The 17,989-nt window shown below is 37.4% G+C and overlaps 1 protein-coding gene across 1 annotated transcript; it reads right to left on the bottom strand.

Moving 5' to 3' along the window:
- Window positions 1-1,341: 1,341 nt before the first annotated feature.
- LOC130932957 (glutathione S-transferase L3-like) lies at window positions 1,342-3,831 on the bottom strand. Its single transcript, XM_057862426.1, has 9 exons — window positions 3,713-3,831; window positions 3,481-3,613; window positions 2,941-3,027; window positions 2,641-2,739; window positions 2,450-2,552; window positions 2,277-2,353; window positions 1,856-1,963; window positions 1,664-1,747; window positions 1,342-1,520 (listed from the first exon to the last, which is right to left on the bottom strand). The coding sequence occupies exons 1-9, from the start codon at window positions 3,724-3,726 to the stop codon at window positions 1,512-1,514; spliced, it is 714 nt and encodes a 237-aa protein (XP_057718409.1). The 5' UTR covers window positions 3,727-3,831; the 3' UTR covers window positions 1,342-1,511.
- Window positions 3,832-17,989: the final 14,158 nt, after the last annotated feature.

Genomic DNA, 17,989 nt, shown 5'->3' with positions numbered 1-17,989 from the left:
CTTTTCATAATCCAAAAGTTAAAAAAAAGTAGCTTCGGTTACTTTCTAAACGAACTCTAAAAAAGATTTGCAATTGACTATCAGTAAACAAGAAGATTATCAGCCAAATTAATTATCCCCAAACGCATTTGTTATGCATTGTTATCGCTAAATGCTTCGTGAATCGTGATTAATATTTGATACAATCTTTCCTATTTAAAATATATATATATATATATATATATATATATATATATAAGCTAATTCTAGCAAGCAGCAACAAAAAATATAGTAAGAACTATTGAATTAATTAAGTCATTAACACAGTAATAAGTTAATAACATTACAACAAAAAATAAAAATAAAAATAAAACCCAGCAAGTCAGCAACCACAAAAGGAAGCCAAGACCTCAAGAACACAAGTCAGCAATAGAGTAACAAACCAGTAGCAAGAACAACATAACAACCCTCAACAGAAAAACAGAACAAGGATCAAAGAGCTATATTAGAGAAAGTGGTTTTTTTAGACAAGTGGCATGGTTTATGATTTTATCTTTGACATATGTGAGAACGTCACCTTCAAATTTGAACATATTTAAAAGTAGGTGCTTTCATTGAATGTAAATATAAACTCCATAATTAATTGGTTCCAAGATCACTATCTTACATAAATAACGCTTATCCTATTTATCATGTCTCAAGCTTATAGAGATTTTTGGAGTAGCTTTCACGGCAAGAAACAAATGCTGCAGAATTTGTATGAAGAATAAAAAGTTAGAACAAAAAATTATAAAAAGAACTAGTATTACATTCATTCAGAAAAAAAGAGATAATAACCAATTTGAGTTGGTCGAGTAGCCAACTTATTCATTCGCTTAAGCAAGTGTGATATTTGAATCGTGCCTTGTGTATTCAACAATTTATTAGTCAGTACTAAACCTTTAAATATAATTCAGATTTAAACGGATTAATTTTTTATATACTGAAAAATACCATGAAAACTAAAACAAATAAATAAATAACTACTACACTGTGTATGATCCCTCCCACTTCGTCAATCATTTTTCATTTTCCCCTCTCATTTCCATCATTCCCACCAACATATTACTTGGGTAGAAAAAGAAAGAGATTAATTATCAAAATATTTCTGACAAATACAAGCTCAATCTTATCTTATAAAAATACGGTAATAGTTAAAACAAAAAACTCGCCCCAAAAATTTCTGATAAAAGAAGCTCCTTGCTGTTGGAATATTCGTTCTTGAATTGCTGATTATCAATATCAATGTATATAATTAATAATGCATTTTTGTTTTTTATAATATGAATATGAAACTAGAAACCATGCATGAAACATTGAAACTGAGGAGAAACATTAAATTCTTATATAGCATATGATTCGATCGATATATTGTTTAGTGTTTGATACACTGTTACAGAAACATTATTACACATTCAGATAGTGCACAAACATTATTACTCATATTGCATGCCCCTCTCAGTTCTCAAACACCTGTTGCCATCTCATGTTTTCTACTGCCCCTGCATTACAGCAATATTTACAGTTAACTTAGAAGAAAACAAGGAAACCAAACCATCAAAACTTAAAAGAAATTTGATTATATATAAACATATCCATGTATAACTATTTTTTAGTTTATATTATATATATACATATACAGTACCAAGAAACGCTTCTTGACAAAGTCAACGAACTCTTGTGGATTTTCAGGTTTTGTCTGCTTATATGCATTTTTCTTGTTTACCTCCTGCAAAAAGAAAAAGAGGAAAAAAAAGTTTGACCTGTTAGCTAAAAAAAAAAAAAAATAAATAATAATAATAATTTCTAACCGGATTAAAATGGCAGTTGGATTTACCTCAATCCATGTAGCTAGTTTAGGCCTTCCAGCAGTGATGTCATGCTTGTAAATCTCTGATGACACAAGTTGGAACCTCTCAACAAATGTGATATAGGCAATGTCCACCTGATGATTCATTATTAACATCATTCATCAAATATTTCAAAGCTTATCAAATTAATTTGTACATAAAAATAATAATAAATTTTGGTGAAGTATAGAATTAGATAAAGAGTGGAGTTTTACCAAATTTATAAAAAATGTGTACATAATAAATTTTTTTATGGCTTTTTTTTTTATTAAAAAAAACTTTACTTTTCACTAAGACTTCACTCTTTAGTGTAGCATTACCCAAAAATAATGCTGCTAGATAAAAAGGAACAATAATTGTAGTATTTGATTTGATTTGATTTTTTTTTTCAAGTTTGATTCAATTTACCAAGCTAAATTCACCAAGGAAAAATGGGCCATCTTCATATTTACCAAGAGCATTCTCCAGGTAGTCATATGTAGCACCTAATTCAAATGAAAAATAATATAAAAATGTGTATCATAATGTTTGTCATCATTCTTATTCTAGTAATTCAGAAACACATATTGTTCTTATATTACTTGTTTGCGTTACAGGGTCGCCTTTGAATGATCCAAACATCTCTTTGGTAAAAATATCGACATACTTAATTAGCTCCTCACCGAATTCCCTCTTGGTAGGATCCTGAAATAATATATAATGTCTTATATTATTAGTATATTTTCCAACTTAAGAAAAAAGGTCATAGAATAGAAGGGATTTGATTTCTTACATTAGGATATAGAGATGGTCCTTCGAAATTGACATCTATGTATTTGATCAAGTCAATACTCTCTACCAAAATCTTGCCGTCATGTTCAAGAGATGGCACCTATACAATATAATTAGGAGCATCAACCAGATTAATCAGATAGTTTGGTCAATTTTACGTTATTGTTAGAATATATTTTTATGTAAAGTAGATCTTAATGTTGATACGTATTAAAATGATCTTTTGGTTTTTCGTTTTCATATTTACAGAGAGACGTTTTAATATGAGTAGTTATCGTATTGTAAATTGTTTCCCACGTACCTTGCCTTCTGGGTGGACCTTCTCTTTATACCAAGCAGGCTTGTTCTGAAGGTCAATAGGAACTAATTTGATCTTTTCTTGTAATCCCTGACGAAGTTTAAATAAGAAAGAGTAAAATAAATACTCAAATTTCAAATTACATATTTAAATTTTGTTTAAGGATCTACTACTGAACAATGAGTTATAAGTAGAATTTTAACTTTTTGACATTTATTTAAAAAGATAAGTAAACTGACTACATAACCAACTCAATTTTTTTTTTTTACTAAAAATAAGAAATTTAAATTTGCAACCTTTTAATTGAATATGAAAAACTATAATATTTGAACTACTCATTGGCCATGACCAACTCAAGTTGACTTAAATTACTTTTAGAATTTAATTTTAGTGTCATACAAATATATTTAATTAGGTATTGCCTCCTTCAAAAATGGACCAAATTTTCTTTTAAAATATTTTACGCTATCAAGGAATACATCAAAATGATAGTCATAAAAAGAGGTTAGCATGAAGAAATCATGAACAGAAAGCAAAGTAAACCTTGTAGTTCCTAGTGATCCATACGCGCTGCGCAAAAGGGCATGAATAACTGATGTACAACCTGGTAGTTCCATCAAAGATAGGTGGTGGGTCTGAGGTTGCAGACAGAGTGGGAGGTCGAATTTCTTGCACACTTGTACAGAAAAAAGAACAATTCAATCTATCAGGATGAACAGGCACAGAAGTAACAAATTAAAGAGTACATGAAAAGGATTAAAGAGAATGAAATTACGCTACTGTTGCCATTGGATCTACTGATTTTATGAGATGGTTATGATGATGGAGTGGGTGGAACGGAATAGGTTCTTATATCACTTTTTTTAGAGTCGTCTTGTATGCGCCAGCAATGACGACGACTTGTTAAAAATATTAATTAATGGCTTAATGCTATCTATTATTATTATTATTATTATTATTATTATTATTATTATTATTATTATTATTATTAGGGAAATTTATACTTTAACCTGCTGAATGAAATAAATATCTAACACCTGTGATATAGAGTCCAAATCGCAATTGTTCATAAAAATATAAGCTTAGTTTTACAGTGATTTTTGAATACGGATTTAATTTGTACAGAACGAAAAAAATTATATACAAACACTTCTAGATGATTATACTTTTTATTCCACTTATACATAAAATAAGTATTATCTGTTATGAGTTATGACAGCTAGTCAGTCAGCCATATACCTTGGCAGGACTGCCTTGTTTCCACTTTAACAGGCATTTGGCACCCGAGGAAATGTTATGCTTTTAAATATACTCTTTGTTATTAAGTAATGAATGAAGGTTTAATTATTCTACAAATTTTTATAGTTTTATTAAATTTTTAATTAAATTTTTATATATTTTTTTTAGTTGGGTCTTTGTACGTAATTTTTTTAGTTGAATCCCTACTATAAGAATAACATTTAAATTAAGAGAATATTTTTGGTAAAAAACAAATATTTTTGTTATTTGGTTAGAATAGCTAGTTGAAGAAACATTAATTTTTTCAAAATACCAAAACCACCCCTTGCATTTTATCCCAAAAAGAGAAAAAAAAATCTAAGTTGCTCTCTAAGAATCGTGTTTATTGCCGTCTCCTGCATCGGCCTGTCGTCATCATCTGTCTCTGGCGTCATCTGCCTCCTTCTCTACGCTAGTCTGCTCTTCTTTGTTTTGTTCGGAGGTCTTCTGTGCCGTTTGTCCGTCCAAGCCGTCGCTGTCCCTTGCGGTGCTTCGCCTCGCCTGACATTGCTGCGCCGCATGGAGCCGAGCCTCGTAGCGCTTGGCCTCCCATCCTTGCGTTGTGCTTCTGCTCGATCTCCCTATACTCAAACTGTCTGTAAACAGATGATAAAAAAAACCTCTTTTTTCAGTTTTAAAACTTGATGTTTATGCTAATTTTATTTTTTAAAAAAATATGGCATTGGTTGCGTATCTATTTGTTGAATTGATTTTTGGATTGTTTTGATATAATGCTTTATTTAGAGTTTACAATATGGATATTTATGTACAGAAATTTTGTTAATTGGTGAATTGATATATAAATTTGTTCATACCCTGACCCAACACTAAGGCCCAGGACCAAATAAGACAAAGAGGCCCAATCCATAGATTGGCCTCCCCTCGCAAACCGACTTCCACCAAGAGATTGGACTCAACGCAAACCCCACTTAAAGGAAGTCGGGAGTCGGATTAGCTGGCAGATAACATTTATTCAAATAAGTAACCGCCCCTAAAATCTCTCAACCCACTTCCAGGAGTCAAAACTCAACCTCCCTAAGATAAGGGGATGGTTATCCTCCTTAAAAGGAGGAACCACTCCAACGGTGGTTATGGGTTCACCACTATAAGTACACTGACAACTCTCAGGTATTTCGAAGCCCATACTCTAAAAACTTGCTTAGACCCTTGCTGACTTAAGCATCGGAGTGTCTTTGCAGGTACCACCTCCCATTCTCTCTCATACGTAAGTCGGAAGGAGGCTCCCAGGAACGAACCCGCTTGAAGGCTTCTTCCACTAGACGATTGGGCCAACTTAACAAGTCCAGCCCATAAATCTCCGGTTACCCATCGTAACATTGGCGCCGTTGCCGGGGACCCAAGAAATTAACCCTCGATGGCGGACAATTCACCTGATGGCCACGCCACGACTGATTCAGAACAGAAAAATCTGAACACTGGAAATAATGACGCGGACATGACCCTCCACCAAGAGGCAGATGGCCAGCACAGAGAAGGTACCTCTGGGTTAAAAAACCCAAAGGTAAATTCTTCGGAGGGATGCGAATCAGGAAAAGAAGGACCACCCCATGCAGCCGAGTTGATGGGATTGGTCCACGGCCACCAAGGACGTCTAAAGCAACTGGAACAGGAGTTAGAGCGACAGCGAGAGGCGAAGAGGAACTTGAGGAATGAAATAGAACGACGAAAAGAGTTAGAAGAAAAGCTCTTAAAGTTAGAATCTTCCGTCAAAAGTCGGAGCTCTTGCAATGACTGAGAAGATTCGCCCCTGGGAGGAGAGGATCCATTCAGTGAGGATATAATGAGAGCGAAGGTTCCGAAGAATTTTAAAAGTCCTGACATGGACCTCTACGACGGGACTACAGATCCGAAACACCATTTGAGCAACTTTAAAAGTCAGATGTATTTGGCTGACGCTTCTGACGCTACTCGCTGCAAAGCTTTCCCGACTACTTTGACGAAAGCAGCGAGGAAATGGTTCGACGATCTTCCCCCAAGGTCCTTGACTAGTGATGAGCGGATAATTTATACGCTTTTTGGCATTGTTTTTAGGTAGTTTTTAGTAAGTTTAAGCTACTTTTAGGGATGTTTTCATTAGTTTTTATGTTAAATTTACATTTCTAGACTTTACTATGAGTTTGTGTGTTTTTCTGTGATTTCAGATAATTTCTGGCTGAAATTGAGGGACTTGAGCAAAACTCTGAAAAAGGCTGACAAAAAGGACTGCTGATGCTGTTGGAATCTGACCTCCCTGCACTCAAAATGGATTTTCTGGAGCTACAGAACTTCAAATGGCGCGCTCTTAACGGCGTTGGAAAGTAGACATTCAGAGCTTTCCAGCAATATATAATAGTCCATACTTTATTCGGAATTTGACGACGTAACTTGGCGTTGAACGCCAAGTACATGCTGCTATCTGGAGTTAAACGCCAGAAAAACGTCATGATCCGGAATTGAACGCCCAAAACATGTCATAACTTGGAGTTCAACTCCAATAAAAGCCTCAGCTCGTGGATAGATCAAGCTCAGCCCAAACATACACCAAGTGGGCCCCGGAAGTGGATTTATGCATCAATTACTTACTCATGTAAACCCTAGGAGCTAGTTTATTATAAATAGAACTTTTTACTATCATAATCGCATCCTGGATTGTATTTTGAATCCTGTGATCACATTTTGGGGGCTGGCCATTCGGCCATGCCTGAACCTTTCACTTATGTATTTTCAACGGTGGAGTTTCTGCACACCATAGATTAAGGGTGTGGAGCTCTGCTGTACCTCAAGTTTCAATACAATTACTATTACTTTCTATTCAATTCTCTTTTATTCTTATTCCAAGATATACGTTGCACTTCAACTTGATGAATGTGATGATCCGTGACACTCATCATCATTCTTACCTATGAACGCGCGTGATTGACAACCACTTCCGTTCTACCTTAGGCCGGGCGCATATCTCTTAGATTCCCCAACAGAATCTTCGTGGTATAAGCTAGATAGATGGCGACATTCATGAGGATCCGGAAAGTCTAAACCTTGTCTGTGGTATTCCGAGTAGGATTCTGGGATTGAATGACTTTGACGAGCTTCAAACTCGCGATTGCTAGGCGTGATGACAAGCGCAAAAGGATCAATGGATCCTATTCCAACATGATCGAGAACCAACAGCTGATTAGCCGTGCTGTGACAGAGCATAGGAACGTTTTCACTGAGAGGATGGGATGTAGCCACTGACAACGGTGATGCCCTACATACAGCTTGCCATGGAAAGGAGTAAGAAGGATTGGATGAATGTAATAGGAAAGTAGAGATTCAAGAGGAGCACAGCATCTCCATACACTTATCTGAAATTCCCACTATTAATTTACATAAGTATCTCTATCCTATTTTATTTTCTGTTTATTTTATTAATCATATTTGATTTTCTAAATTCCATAATTTTATCCTCCTGACTGGGACTTACAAGATGACCATAGCTTGCTTCATACCAACAATCTCTGTGGGATCGACCCTTACTCACGTAAGGTATTACTTGGACGACCCAGTACACTTGCTGGTTAGTTGAACGGAGTTGTGTCCACACATAAGTGCCATAATAATGATTCCATACAACAACAAAGAATACTACATTGATGTGATCACAATTTCGTCCACCAAGTTTTTGGCGCCGTTGCCGGGGATTGTTCGAGTATGGACAACTGACGGTTCATCTTGTTGCTCAGATTAGGTAATTTTCTTTTCAAAAAGTTTTCTAAAATCTTTCAAAAATATTTTTTTATTATTTTCGTTTTTTTTAATATAATTTTCGAAAAAAATAATAAAAATACAAAAAAATCATAAAATCATAAAAAATAAAAAAATTATTTTGTGTTTCTTGTTTGAGTCTTGAGTCAATTTTTAAGTTTGGTGTCAATTGCATGCTTTAAAAATTTTTCTTGCATTTTTTCGAAAATCCCATGCATTCATGGTGTTCTTCATGATCTTCAAGTTGTTCTTGACAAGTCTTCTTGTTTGATCTTGATGTTTTCTTGCTTTGTGTTGTTTGTTGTTTTTCATATGCATTTTTCGTTTGTTAGAGTCCATGCATTAAAGATTTCTAAGTTTGGTGTCTTGCATGTTTTCTTTGCATTAAAAATTTTTCAAAAATATGTTCTTGATGTTCATCATGATCTTCAAAGTGTTCTTGGTGTTCATCTTGACATTCATAGTGTTCTTGCATGCATCATGTGTTTTGATCCAAAATTTTCATGTTTTGGGTCATTTTTATGTTTTTCTCTCTCATCATTAAAAATTCAAAAAAATTCAAAAAAATATCTTTTCCTTAATTTTCTCCAAATTTTCGAAATTTTGGGTTGACTTGGTCAAAAAATTTTAAAAATTAGTTGTTTCTTACAAGTCAAGTCAAATTTTCAATTTTAAAAATCTTATCTTTTCAAAATCTTTTTTCAAAAATCACATCTTTTTCATTTTTTTTTATAATTTTCGAAATTTTTTTTTTAAAAATATTTTTCAAAATCTTTTTCTTATCTTTTACATCATATTTTCGAAAATATAATCAATAATTAATGTTTTGATTCAAAAATTTGAAGTTTGTTACTTTCTTGCTAAGAAAGGTTCAATCTTTAAGTTCTAGAATCTTATCTTGTAGTTTCTTGTTAGTGAAGTAAATAATTTCAAATTTTTAAATTAAATCTTTTTTATCTCTTATCTTATCTTTTTCAAAAAAAAAATATATAACTTTATCTTTTTATCTTATCTTTTTTTGATTTCAAAATATCTTATCTAAACTTCTTATCTTCTTATCTTTTCAAATTTGATTTCAAATCTTTTTCAATCAACTAACTAACTTGTTGTTTGTTTCTTATCTTTTTCAAAACCACCTAACTACTTTTCCCTCTCTAATTTTCGAAAATATCTCACCTCTTTTTCAAAAATTCTTTTTGTTTTAAATTTTAATTTTAATCTTATCTTATCTTTAATTTTCAAAAATTACTAACCCCTTTTTCAAAATTATTTTCGAAAATTCTCCCTCTCTTTTCTTATTTTATTTAATTAATTATTTACTAACACTTCTCTTCACTTCTCTTCATCTAAAAATCCGAACCATTCTCCTTTCCTTATCCCCTTTCTTTTTCTACTAAAATAAAGGAATCTCTATACTGTAACATAGAAGATTCCTCTTTCTTTTTTTCTTTTTCTCTTCTCTGTCACATGAGCAGGAATAAGGATAGGAACACCAAAATTACTAGGAATCATTCAACAGAAGCAAGGAAGAGACATAAAGGAGCTCAAAAAGCACCATTGGACCTTCAAGAAGGCGCCACCTTCACTCAGGTGGATTCATTCCTTGTTCTTATTTCTTTCTGCTTTTCAGTTTTTATGTTGTGTTTATCTATGTTTTGAGTCTCTACTTCATGATCATTAGTATGTAGTAACTATGTCTTAAAGCTATGAATAAATTCCATTAACCCTTCACCTCTCTTAAAAGAAAAATGTTTTAATTCAAAAGAACAAGAAGTACATAAATTTCGAATTTATCCTTGAATTTAATTTAATTATATTGATGTGGTGACAATACTTTTTGTTTTCTGAATGAATGCTTGAACAGTGCATATTTTTGATCTTGTTGTTTATGAATGTTAAAATTGTTGGCTCTTGAAAGAATGATGAACAAAGAGAAATGTTATTGATGATCTGAAAAATCATAAAATTGATTCTTGAAGCAAGAAAAAGCAGTGAAAAACAAAAGCTTGCAAAAAAAAATATAATGGCGAAAAAAAATAGAAAGAAAAAGAAAAAGCAAGCAGAAAAAGCCAATAGCCCTTAAAACCAAAAGGCAAGGGTAAAAAGGATCCAAGGCTTTGAGCATCAATGGATAGGAGGGCCCAAGAAAATTAAATCCAGGCCTAAGCGGCTAAATCAAGCTGTCCCTAACCATGTGCTTGTGTCATGAAGGTCCAAAGTGAAAAGCTTGAGACTGAGTGGTTAAAGTCGTGATCCAAAGCAAAAGAGTGTGCTTAAGAGCTCTGGACACCACTAACTGGGGACTTTAGCAAAGCTAAGTCACAATCTGAAAAGGTTCACCCAGTTATGTGTCTGTGGCATTTATGTATCCGGTGGTAATACTGGAAAACAAAGTGCTTAGGGCCACGGCCAAGACTCATAAGTAGCTGTGTTCAAGAATCAACATACTTAACTAGGAGAATCAATAACACTATTCGAAATTCTAAGTTCCTAGAGAAGCCAATCATTCTAAACTTCAAAGGAAAAAGTGAGATGCCAAAACTGTTCAGAAGCAAAAAGCTACAAGTCCCGCTCATCTAATTATAATTAATATTCATTGATATTCTGGAATTTATATATTCTCTTCTTTTTATCCTATTTGATTTTCAGTTGCTTGGGGACAAGCAACAATTTAAGTTTGGTGTTGTGATGAGCGGATAATTTATACGCTTTTTGGCATTGTTTTTAGGTAGTTTTTAGTAAGTTTAAGCTACTTTTAGGGATGTTTTCATTAGTTTTTATGTTAAATTCACATTTCTAGACTTTACTATGAGTTTGTGTGTTTTTCTGTGATTTCAGGTAATTTCTGGCTGAAATTGAGGGACTTGAGCAAAACTCTGAAAAAGGCTGACAAAAAGGACTGCTGATGCTGTTGGAATCTGACCTCCCTGCACTCAAAATGGATTTTCTGGAGCTACAGAACTCCAAATGGCGCGCTCTTAACGGCGTTGGAAAGTAGACATTCAGAGCTTTCCAGCAATATATAATAGTCCATACTTTATTCGGAATTTGACGACGTAACTTGGCGTTGAACGCCAAGTACATGCTGCTATCTGGAGTTAAACGCCAGAAAAACGTCATGATCCGGAGTTGAACGCCCAAAACACGTCATAACTTGGAGTTCAACTCCAATAAAAGCCTCAGCTCGTGGATAGATCAAGCTCAGCCCAAACATACACCAAGTGGGCCCCGGAAGTGGATTTATGCATCAATTACTTACTCATGTAAACCCTAGGAGCTAGTTTATTATAAATAGAACTTTTTACTATCATAATCGCATCCTGGATTGTATTTTGAATCCTGTGATCACATTTTGGGGGCTGGCCATTCGGCCATGCCTGAACCTTTCACTTATGTATTTTCAACGGTGGAGTTTCTGCACACCATAGATTAAGGGTGTGGAGCTCTGCTGTACCTCAAGTTTCAATACAATTACTATTACTTTCTATTCAATTCTCTTTTATTCTTATTCCAAGATATACGTTGCACTTCAACTTGATGAATGTGATGATCCGTGACACTCATCATCATTCTTACCTATGAACGCGCGTGATTGACAACCACTTCCGTTCTACCTTAGGCCGGGCGCATATCTCTTAGATTCCCCAACAGAATCTTCGTGGTATAAGCTAGATAGATGGCGACATTCATGAGGATCCGGAAAGTCTAAACCTTGTCTGTGGTATTCCGAGTAGGATTCTGGGATTGAATGACTTTGACGAGCTTCAAACTCGCGATTGCTAGGCGTGATGACAAGCGCAAAAGGATCAATGGATCCTATTCCAACATGATCGAGAACCAACAGCTGATTAGCCGTGCTGTGACAGAGCATAGGAACGTTTTCACTGAGAGGATGGGATGTAGCCACTGACAACGGTGATGCCCTACATACAGCTTGCCATGGAAAGGAGTAAGAAGGATTGGATGAATGTAATAGGAAAGTAGAGATTCAAGAGGAGCACAGCATCTCCATACACTTATCTGAAATTCCCACTATTAATTTACATAAGTATCTCTATCCTATTTTATTTTCTGTTTATTTTTATTAATCATATTTGATTTTCTAAATTCCATAATTTTATCCTCCTGACTGGGACTTACAAGATGACCATAGCTTGCTTCATACCAACAATCTCTGTGGGATCGACCCTTACTCACGTAAGGTATTACTTGGACGACCCAGTACACTTGCTGGTTAGTTGAACGGAGTTGTGTCCACACATAAGTGCCATAATAATGATTCCATACAACAACAAAGAATACTACATTGATGTGATCACAATTTCGTCCACCAACTAGCTTCGACGACCTCTCGCACAAATTTCTGATGCAGTTCTCCATCCAGAAGGATAAAGTAAAGCACGCACCAAGCCTCCTGGGCGTAAAGCAGGAAGTAGGAGAACCTTTAAGAGACTACATGGAAATGTTCAATAAAGCATGCCTAGAGATCCAGGACCTACCCACAGAAGTAGTAATAATGGGCCTAGTAAATGGACTCAGAGAAGGCTCTTTCTTCCAGTCCATCTCAAAAAGGCACCCGACCTCCTTGAGGGACGTACAAGAAAGAGCTGAGAAGTACATCAACATGGAGGAAAATGCTAAACTGCGAGAGCCGCACTGGCGACCTGGGCATTCTAACTCGTCGAAAGAGAAAGAAAAAGAGCCCAAGAAAAAAGAGGAGGTCGGCCTTGAAAGGCCGAGGAGATATCACTCTTACACTCTTCTAAGAGCTTCCCTCGTTGATGTATACCGGGAAATCTGCCATACTGAAAGACTACCACCCCCCAGGCCCATCAAAAAAATAAAAGAGGGGGATCACGGCGATTACTGCGAGTACCATAAGATGTATGGTCATTCAACAAATGATTGTTACAGCCTTAAAAATGTGATAGAAAAGCTGGCCAGAAAAGGTCGGCTTGACAGATATCTCATGGAAAGGTCGGACAATCTTGGAAAGGGAAAGCGAGGTGACAGTGACCGAAGAGACCCACCACCACAGACCCCGGAGAGACATTTACATATGATCTCGGGGGGATTCGGGGGAGGGGAACTCACCAAATCATCTCGCAAAAGACACCTGAAGCGAATTTACCAGGTCGGGAGTGAGTCTCCCGACCTTCCAACTATCTCATTCACCAAAGAGGATGCACAAGGGATCATCCCGGGACATGATGATCCCGTAGTAATAACTATGATCCTAGTCAACGCCCATCTTCATAGAACTCTGGTAGATCAGGGAAGCTCGGCCGACATCCTCTTCAAACCAGCATTCGATAAGCTAGGCTTGGAGGAGAAGGAGTTGAGAGCATACCCTGACACTCTATATAGGCTAGGCAACACGCCAATAAAACCACTAGGATACATTTCCCTCTACACGACTTTTGGAAAAGGGGAAAAATCCAAGACTCTGAGCATCGACTTCATCGTCGTCGACGTAGGGTCAACATATAATGCCTTAATAGGTAGAGCAACCCTAAATCGGCTCGGAACAGTAGTGTCTACCCCTCATCTTTGCATGAAATTCCCGACACCCGAGGGAATAGCAACCATCAGGGGAGACCAGAAATTGGCAAGAAAATGCTACAATGAAAGCCTGAACCTGAGAGGGAAGGGCAAGAAAGTACAAACCATCGAGCTCGGTGGGGTCAGAGCTAAAGAAGAACTGCAGCCACAACCAGGGGGAAAAACTAAGGAAGTACAGGTCGAAGAAGAGGAAGGAAAAAATATCAACATAGGGGCTAGCCTAGAAGGAGACCTGAAGCAGAGGCTGATAAAGCTCCTACAAGAAAATTCCGACCTCTTTGCCTGGAAAGCTTCTGACATGCTAGGGATAGACCCTGAGCTCATGTCCCACAAGCTTTCAGAACACCCCGGAGCACAACCTGTACAACATCACAGAAGAAAGCTCAGATCGAAACGAGCTCAAGCGGTGGAAGAACAAGTACAAGCCCTCTTGGAAGCCGGGTTCATCAGAGAGGTCAAGTATCCGGCATGGCTGGCCAATGTAGTGCTGGTCAAAAAACAAAACGGCAAGTGGAGGATGTGCGTTGACTACACCGATCTGAATAAGGCATGTCCTAAAGACCCATACCCACTTCCCAGTATTGATACCCTAGTAGATTCTAGCTCAGGGTACCAATACTTGTCGTTTGTGGATGCCTACTCGGGATACAATCAAATCCCAATGCACAAGCCGGATGAAGAAAAAATATCCTTCATCACGCCTAGGGCAAACTACTGCTACGTGGTCATGCCTTTTGGACTAAAAAATGCTGGAGCCACATACCAAAGGCTGATGAATAAGGTGTTCGCTCCTTATCTTGGGAATTTAATGGAAGTCTACGTAGATGACATGTTGGTAAAGACCAAGGAGGAGACCGACCTCTTGAGGGATCTCTCCCAAGTCTTTAATACCATAAGGTTGCATGGGATGAGGCTTAACCCCGCAAAATGCACCTTCGAGGTAGAGGCTGGAAAATTTCTGGGATTCATGTTGACACAAAGAGGGATCGAAGCAAACCCCGACAAGTGCAAAGCCATTCTAGAAATGAAAAGCCCAACTTGCCTAAGAGAGGTCTAACAATTAAACAGCCGACTTGCCGCCCTCTCTTGATTCTTGGCGGGATTAGTATTGAGATCTCTTCCACTGTTCTCTCTACTAAGGAAAGGATGCCAGTTCGAATAGACTTCAGAGTGCGAAGAAGCATTCCAGGAGTTCAAAAAGTTCTTAAGCCAACCTCCAATTCTGACCCAACCAATAGTTGGGGAAGAGCTCGTCCTGTATTTGTCCGTAGCGAACAAAGCCGTAGCATCAATTCTAATACGGAAAGATGAGGTCGGGCAGCATCCTATATATTTCACCAGCAAAGTCCTACAAGGTCCTGAGCTAAGGTACCAAAAACTGGAGAAATTTGCGTAATCCTTAGTAGTAGCCTCACGCAGGCTATGACCTTACTTTCAAGCTCACACCATAAAGGTTCGAACGAACCAACCCATGAAGCAAATCATTCAAAAGACAGATATTGCGGGTAGAATGGTTCAATGGGCAATAGAGCTCTCTAAGTTCGACCTAAAGTACGAAACTCGGATGGCTATAAAGGCCCAATGCCTCACTGAATTCATAGCAGAATATGCAGGAGACCCAAAGAATATGCCACTACATGGGAGCTATATGTAGATGGATCCTCAAACAAGATAGGAAGCGGTGCAGGCATAATACTGGTCAACAAAGGAGGAACTCAAATAGAAGTCTCCCTCAAATTTGAATTTCCAGCCTCCGACAATCAGGCAGAATATAAAGCCTTGATTGTAGGACTAAAGCTGGCAGAAGAAGTCGGTGCGACAAAAGCAGTGATATTCAGTAACTCTCAAGTGGTGACCTCCCAAATAAATGGGGAGTATCAGGCCAAAGACCCCAATATGAAAATGTACTTAGACAAAACCTTGGAGCATTTTAGGCACTTTGAAGAAACCGAGATTAAGCATATAACTCGAGACCTCAACAGCAGGGCAGACGCCCTCTCCAAGCTTGCAAGTACCAAACCAGGAGGGAACAACAGAAGCCTGATTCAAGAAACTGTTCCAGAACCTTCTGTGGCCAAAACAGAGGTCGCTCAAGATGCCCTTGAAGTCACCGGACCAGACCTCGGATTGATGAAGCCCCTAGTCGAATATCTAAATTTCGACGTCCTCCCTAAAGAGGAAAAAGAGGCCAAGAAGATCCGGAAGGAAGCACAAAACTATACTTTGGTGAAAAATATCCTCTATAAAAGGGGAATATCAACACCACTGCTAAAGTGCGTTCCGACCTCAAGGACAACCGAAGTATTAGAGGAGGTTCACAATGGAATCTGCGGAAACCATCTTGGAGCCAGATCGTTAGCCAGAAAGGTAATCCGAGCTGGGTGCTACTGGCCGACCTTGCAAAAGTACGCCACATAATTTGTGAAGAGGTGCCAGCCATGCCAAATACATGCAAACTTTCACGTAGCTCTTCTCGAGGAGCTCATTAGTATAACTTCTCTGTGGCCTTCCGCAAAATGGGGATTAGACTTGCTGGGACCATTCCCCCAAGCGCCGGGACAAGTAAAATACCTAATAATGGGAGTGGATTACTTCACAAAGTGGATAGAGGCAGAACCATTAGCCACCATCACCGCTCAAAAAAGTCGGAAGTTTCTCTACAAAAATATTATCACCAGGTATGGAGTACCTCACTCCATCACCACTGATAATGGCACTCAGTTCACCGACTCAACCTTCAAAAATCTAGTGGCCAGTATGAAAATAAAACATCAGTTTACATCGGTGGAACATCCACAAGCGAATGGACAAGTCGAGGCAGCAAATAAGGTCATACTGGCAGGGCTGAAAAAAAGGTTGCAGGATGCAAAGGGAGCCTGGGCCGAGGAGCTCCCACAAGTGCTTTGGGCTTATCGGACTACACATCAATCTGCCACAGGGGAAACACCCTTCCGACTTGCTTACGGCGTGGAAGCCATGATACCAGTAGAAATCAACAAGAAAAGTCCAAGGGTGAGCTTCTACGATGAGGTCAGGAATGTACAAGGGCACAAAGAAGAACTTGAGTTACTCCCTGAAGTCCGAGAACAAGCCCAGATAAGAGAGGCAGCGTTGAAACAAAAGATGACAAACAGATATAACAAAAAGGTCATTCAAAAAAGCTTCACCCCAGAGGACCTGATCTTGATCAGAAACGACATAGGAGTCAACAAATCTGGGGATGGCAAGCTCGCTGCTAATTGAAAAGGACCATACAAAATTAGAGAGGTCTTAGGAAAAGGCTACTATAAAGTGGCTGATAAACCCCATTTTTAGGGTTTATCTTGTATTGAATTTAGAGTATTTTGATGACCTTTTCTCGCATTTAGCCTATGAATTAGCATGGTTTTGTAATCTCTCCTATATTTGTGCTTAAGTGTAAAAACATGCTTTTTAAGCCTTATTTTGATAAATTCTAATTCCTCTTTGATTCCACAAGATGCCTTGATGTGTTTGCTAGTAATTCCAGGATTGAAATAGACTAGGCATGGATCAAAGGGAGCAAGGAAGGAAGCATACAAGTGGAGAGAAGCATAAAAAGTCAAAAAAGTGAAATCAGCCAAGCACGCACACGCGCACAAGGCGCTCACGCGCACATTGCAGAATCGGCCAGGGAGACCGTGCGCGCACGCGTCGAAGTCCGCACATTAATTCATTAAAGCAGCACGTGCCTGGCGATTTGGAAGGGTTTCTTAACCCATTTTGGCGCCAATTGCTGATAGAAAGGAATAAAAGGATCAAGGATTGAGAGGGGATCCATCAATCAATCATATAGCATCATTAGTTTTAGTTTAGAAGTAGTTTTAGAGAGAGAAGCTCTCACTTCTCTCTAGAATTAGGATTAGGTTTAGGTTAATCTCTCTTCTTAGATCTAAGTTTAATTCATGCTTTAATTCACTTCTCTTTTATCAAGACTTAATCTTCTCCTCTTCCTCTTTCTAGTTATGTGCTTTAATAATTGTAATTCTTCATTTTGTTTTGGATAGATTGTTGTTCCTTTGTTTTCTTTCAATAATGCAATTTGAGGTAATTCATGATAATTGTGATTTAATTGATTGTTGTTGTTAATTCATTTCAATAATTGTTGTTAGATTCTATTCTTGTTATCAATTTACTATGCTTTCCTTTTATGTCTTCCAAGTGTTTGATGAAATGCTTGGTTAGATTTTAGTGTAGGTTTTGTTCCTCTTGGCCTAGGTAGAGTAATTAGTGACTCTTGAGTTATCTAATTCCCTTGTTGATTGACGATTAGAAGTTGCTAATTGATTTGAATGCCTCTAAAGCTAGTCTTTCCTTTAGGAGTTGATTAGGACTTGAGGAATCAAATTGATTCATCCACTTGACTTTCCTCCATGGTTAGAGGTTAACTAAGTGGGAGTAATGGACAATTTGTTATCACAATTGAGGAGGATAACTAGGATAGGACTTC

Source organism: Arachis stenosperma, chromosome 6, assembly GCF_014773155.1.
Source record: "Arachis stenosperma cultivar V10309 chromosome 6, arast.V10309.gnm1.PFL2, whole genome shotgun sequence".
Lineage (NCBI taxonomy): Eukaryota > Viridiplantae > Streptophyta > Magnoliopsida > Fabales > Fabaceae > Arachis > Arachis stenosperma.
This window is presented reverse-complemented; position numbering and strand designations above follow the sequence as displayed.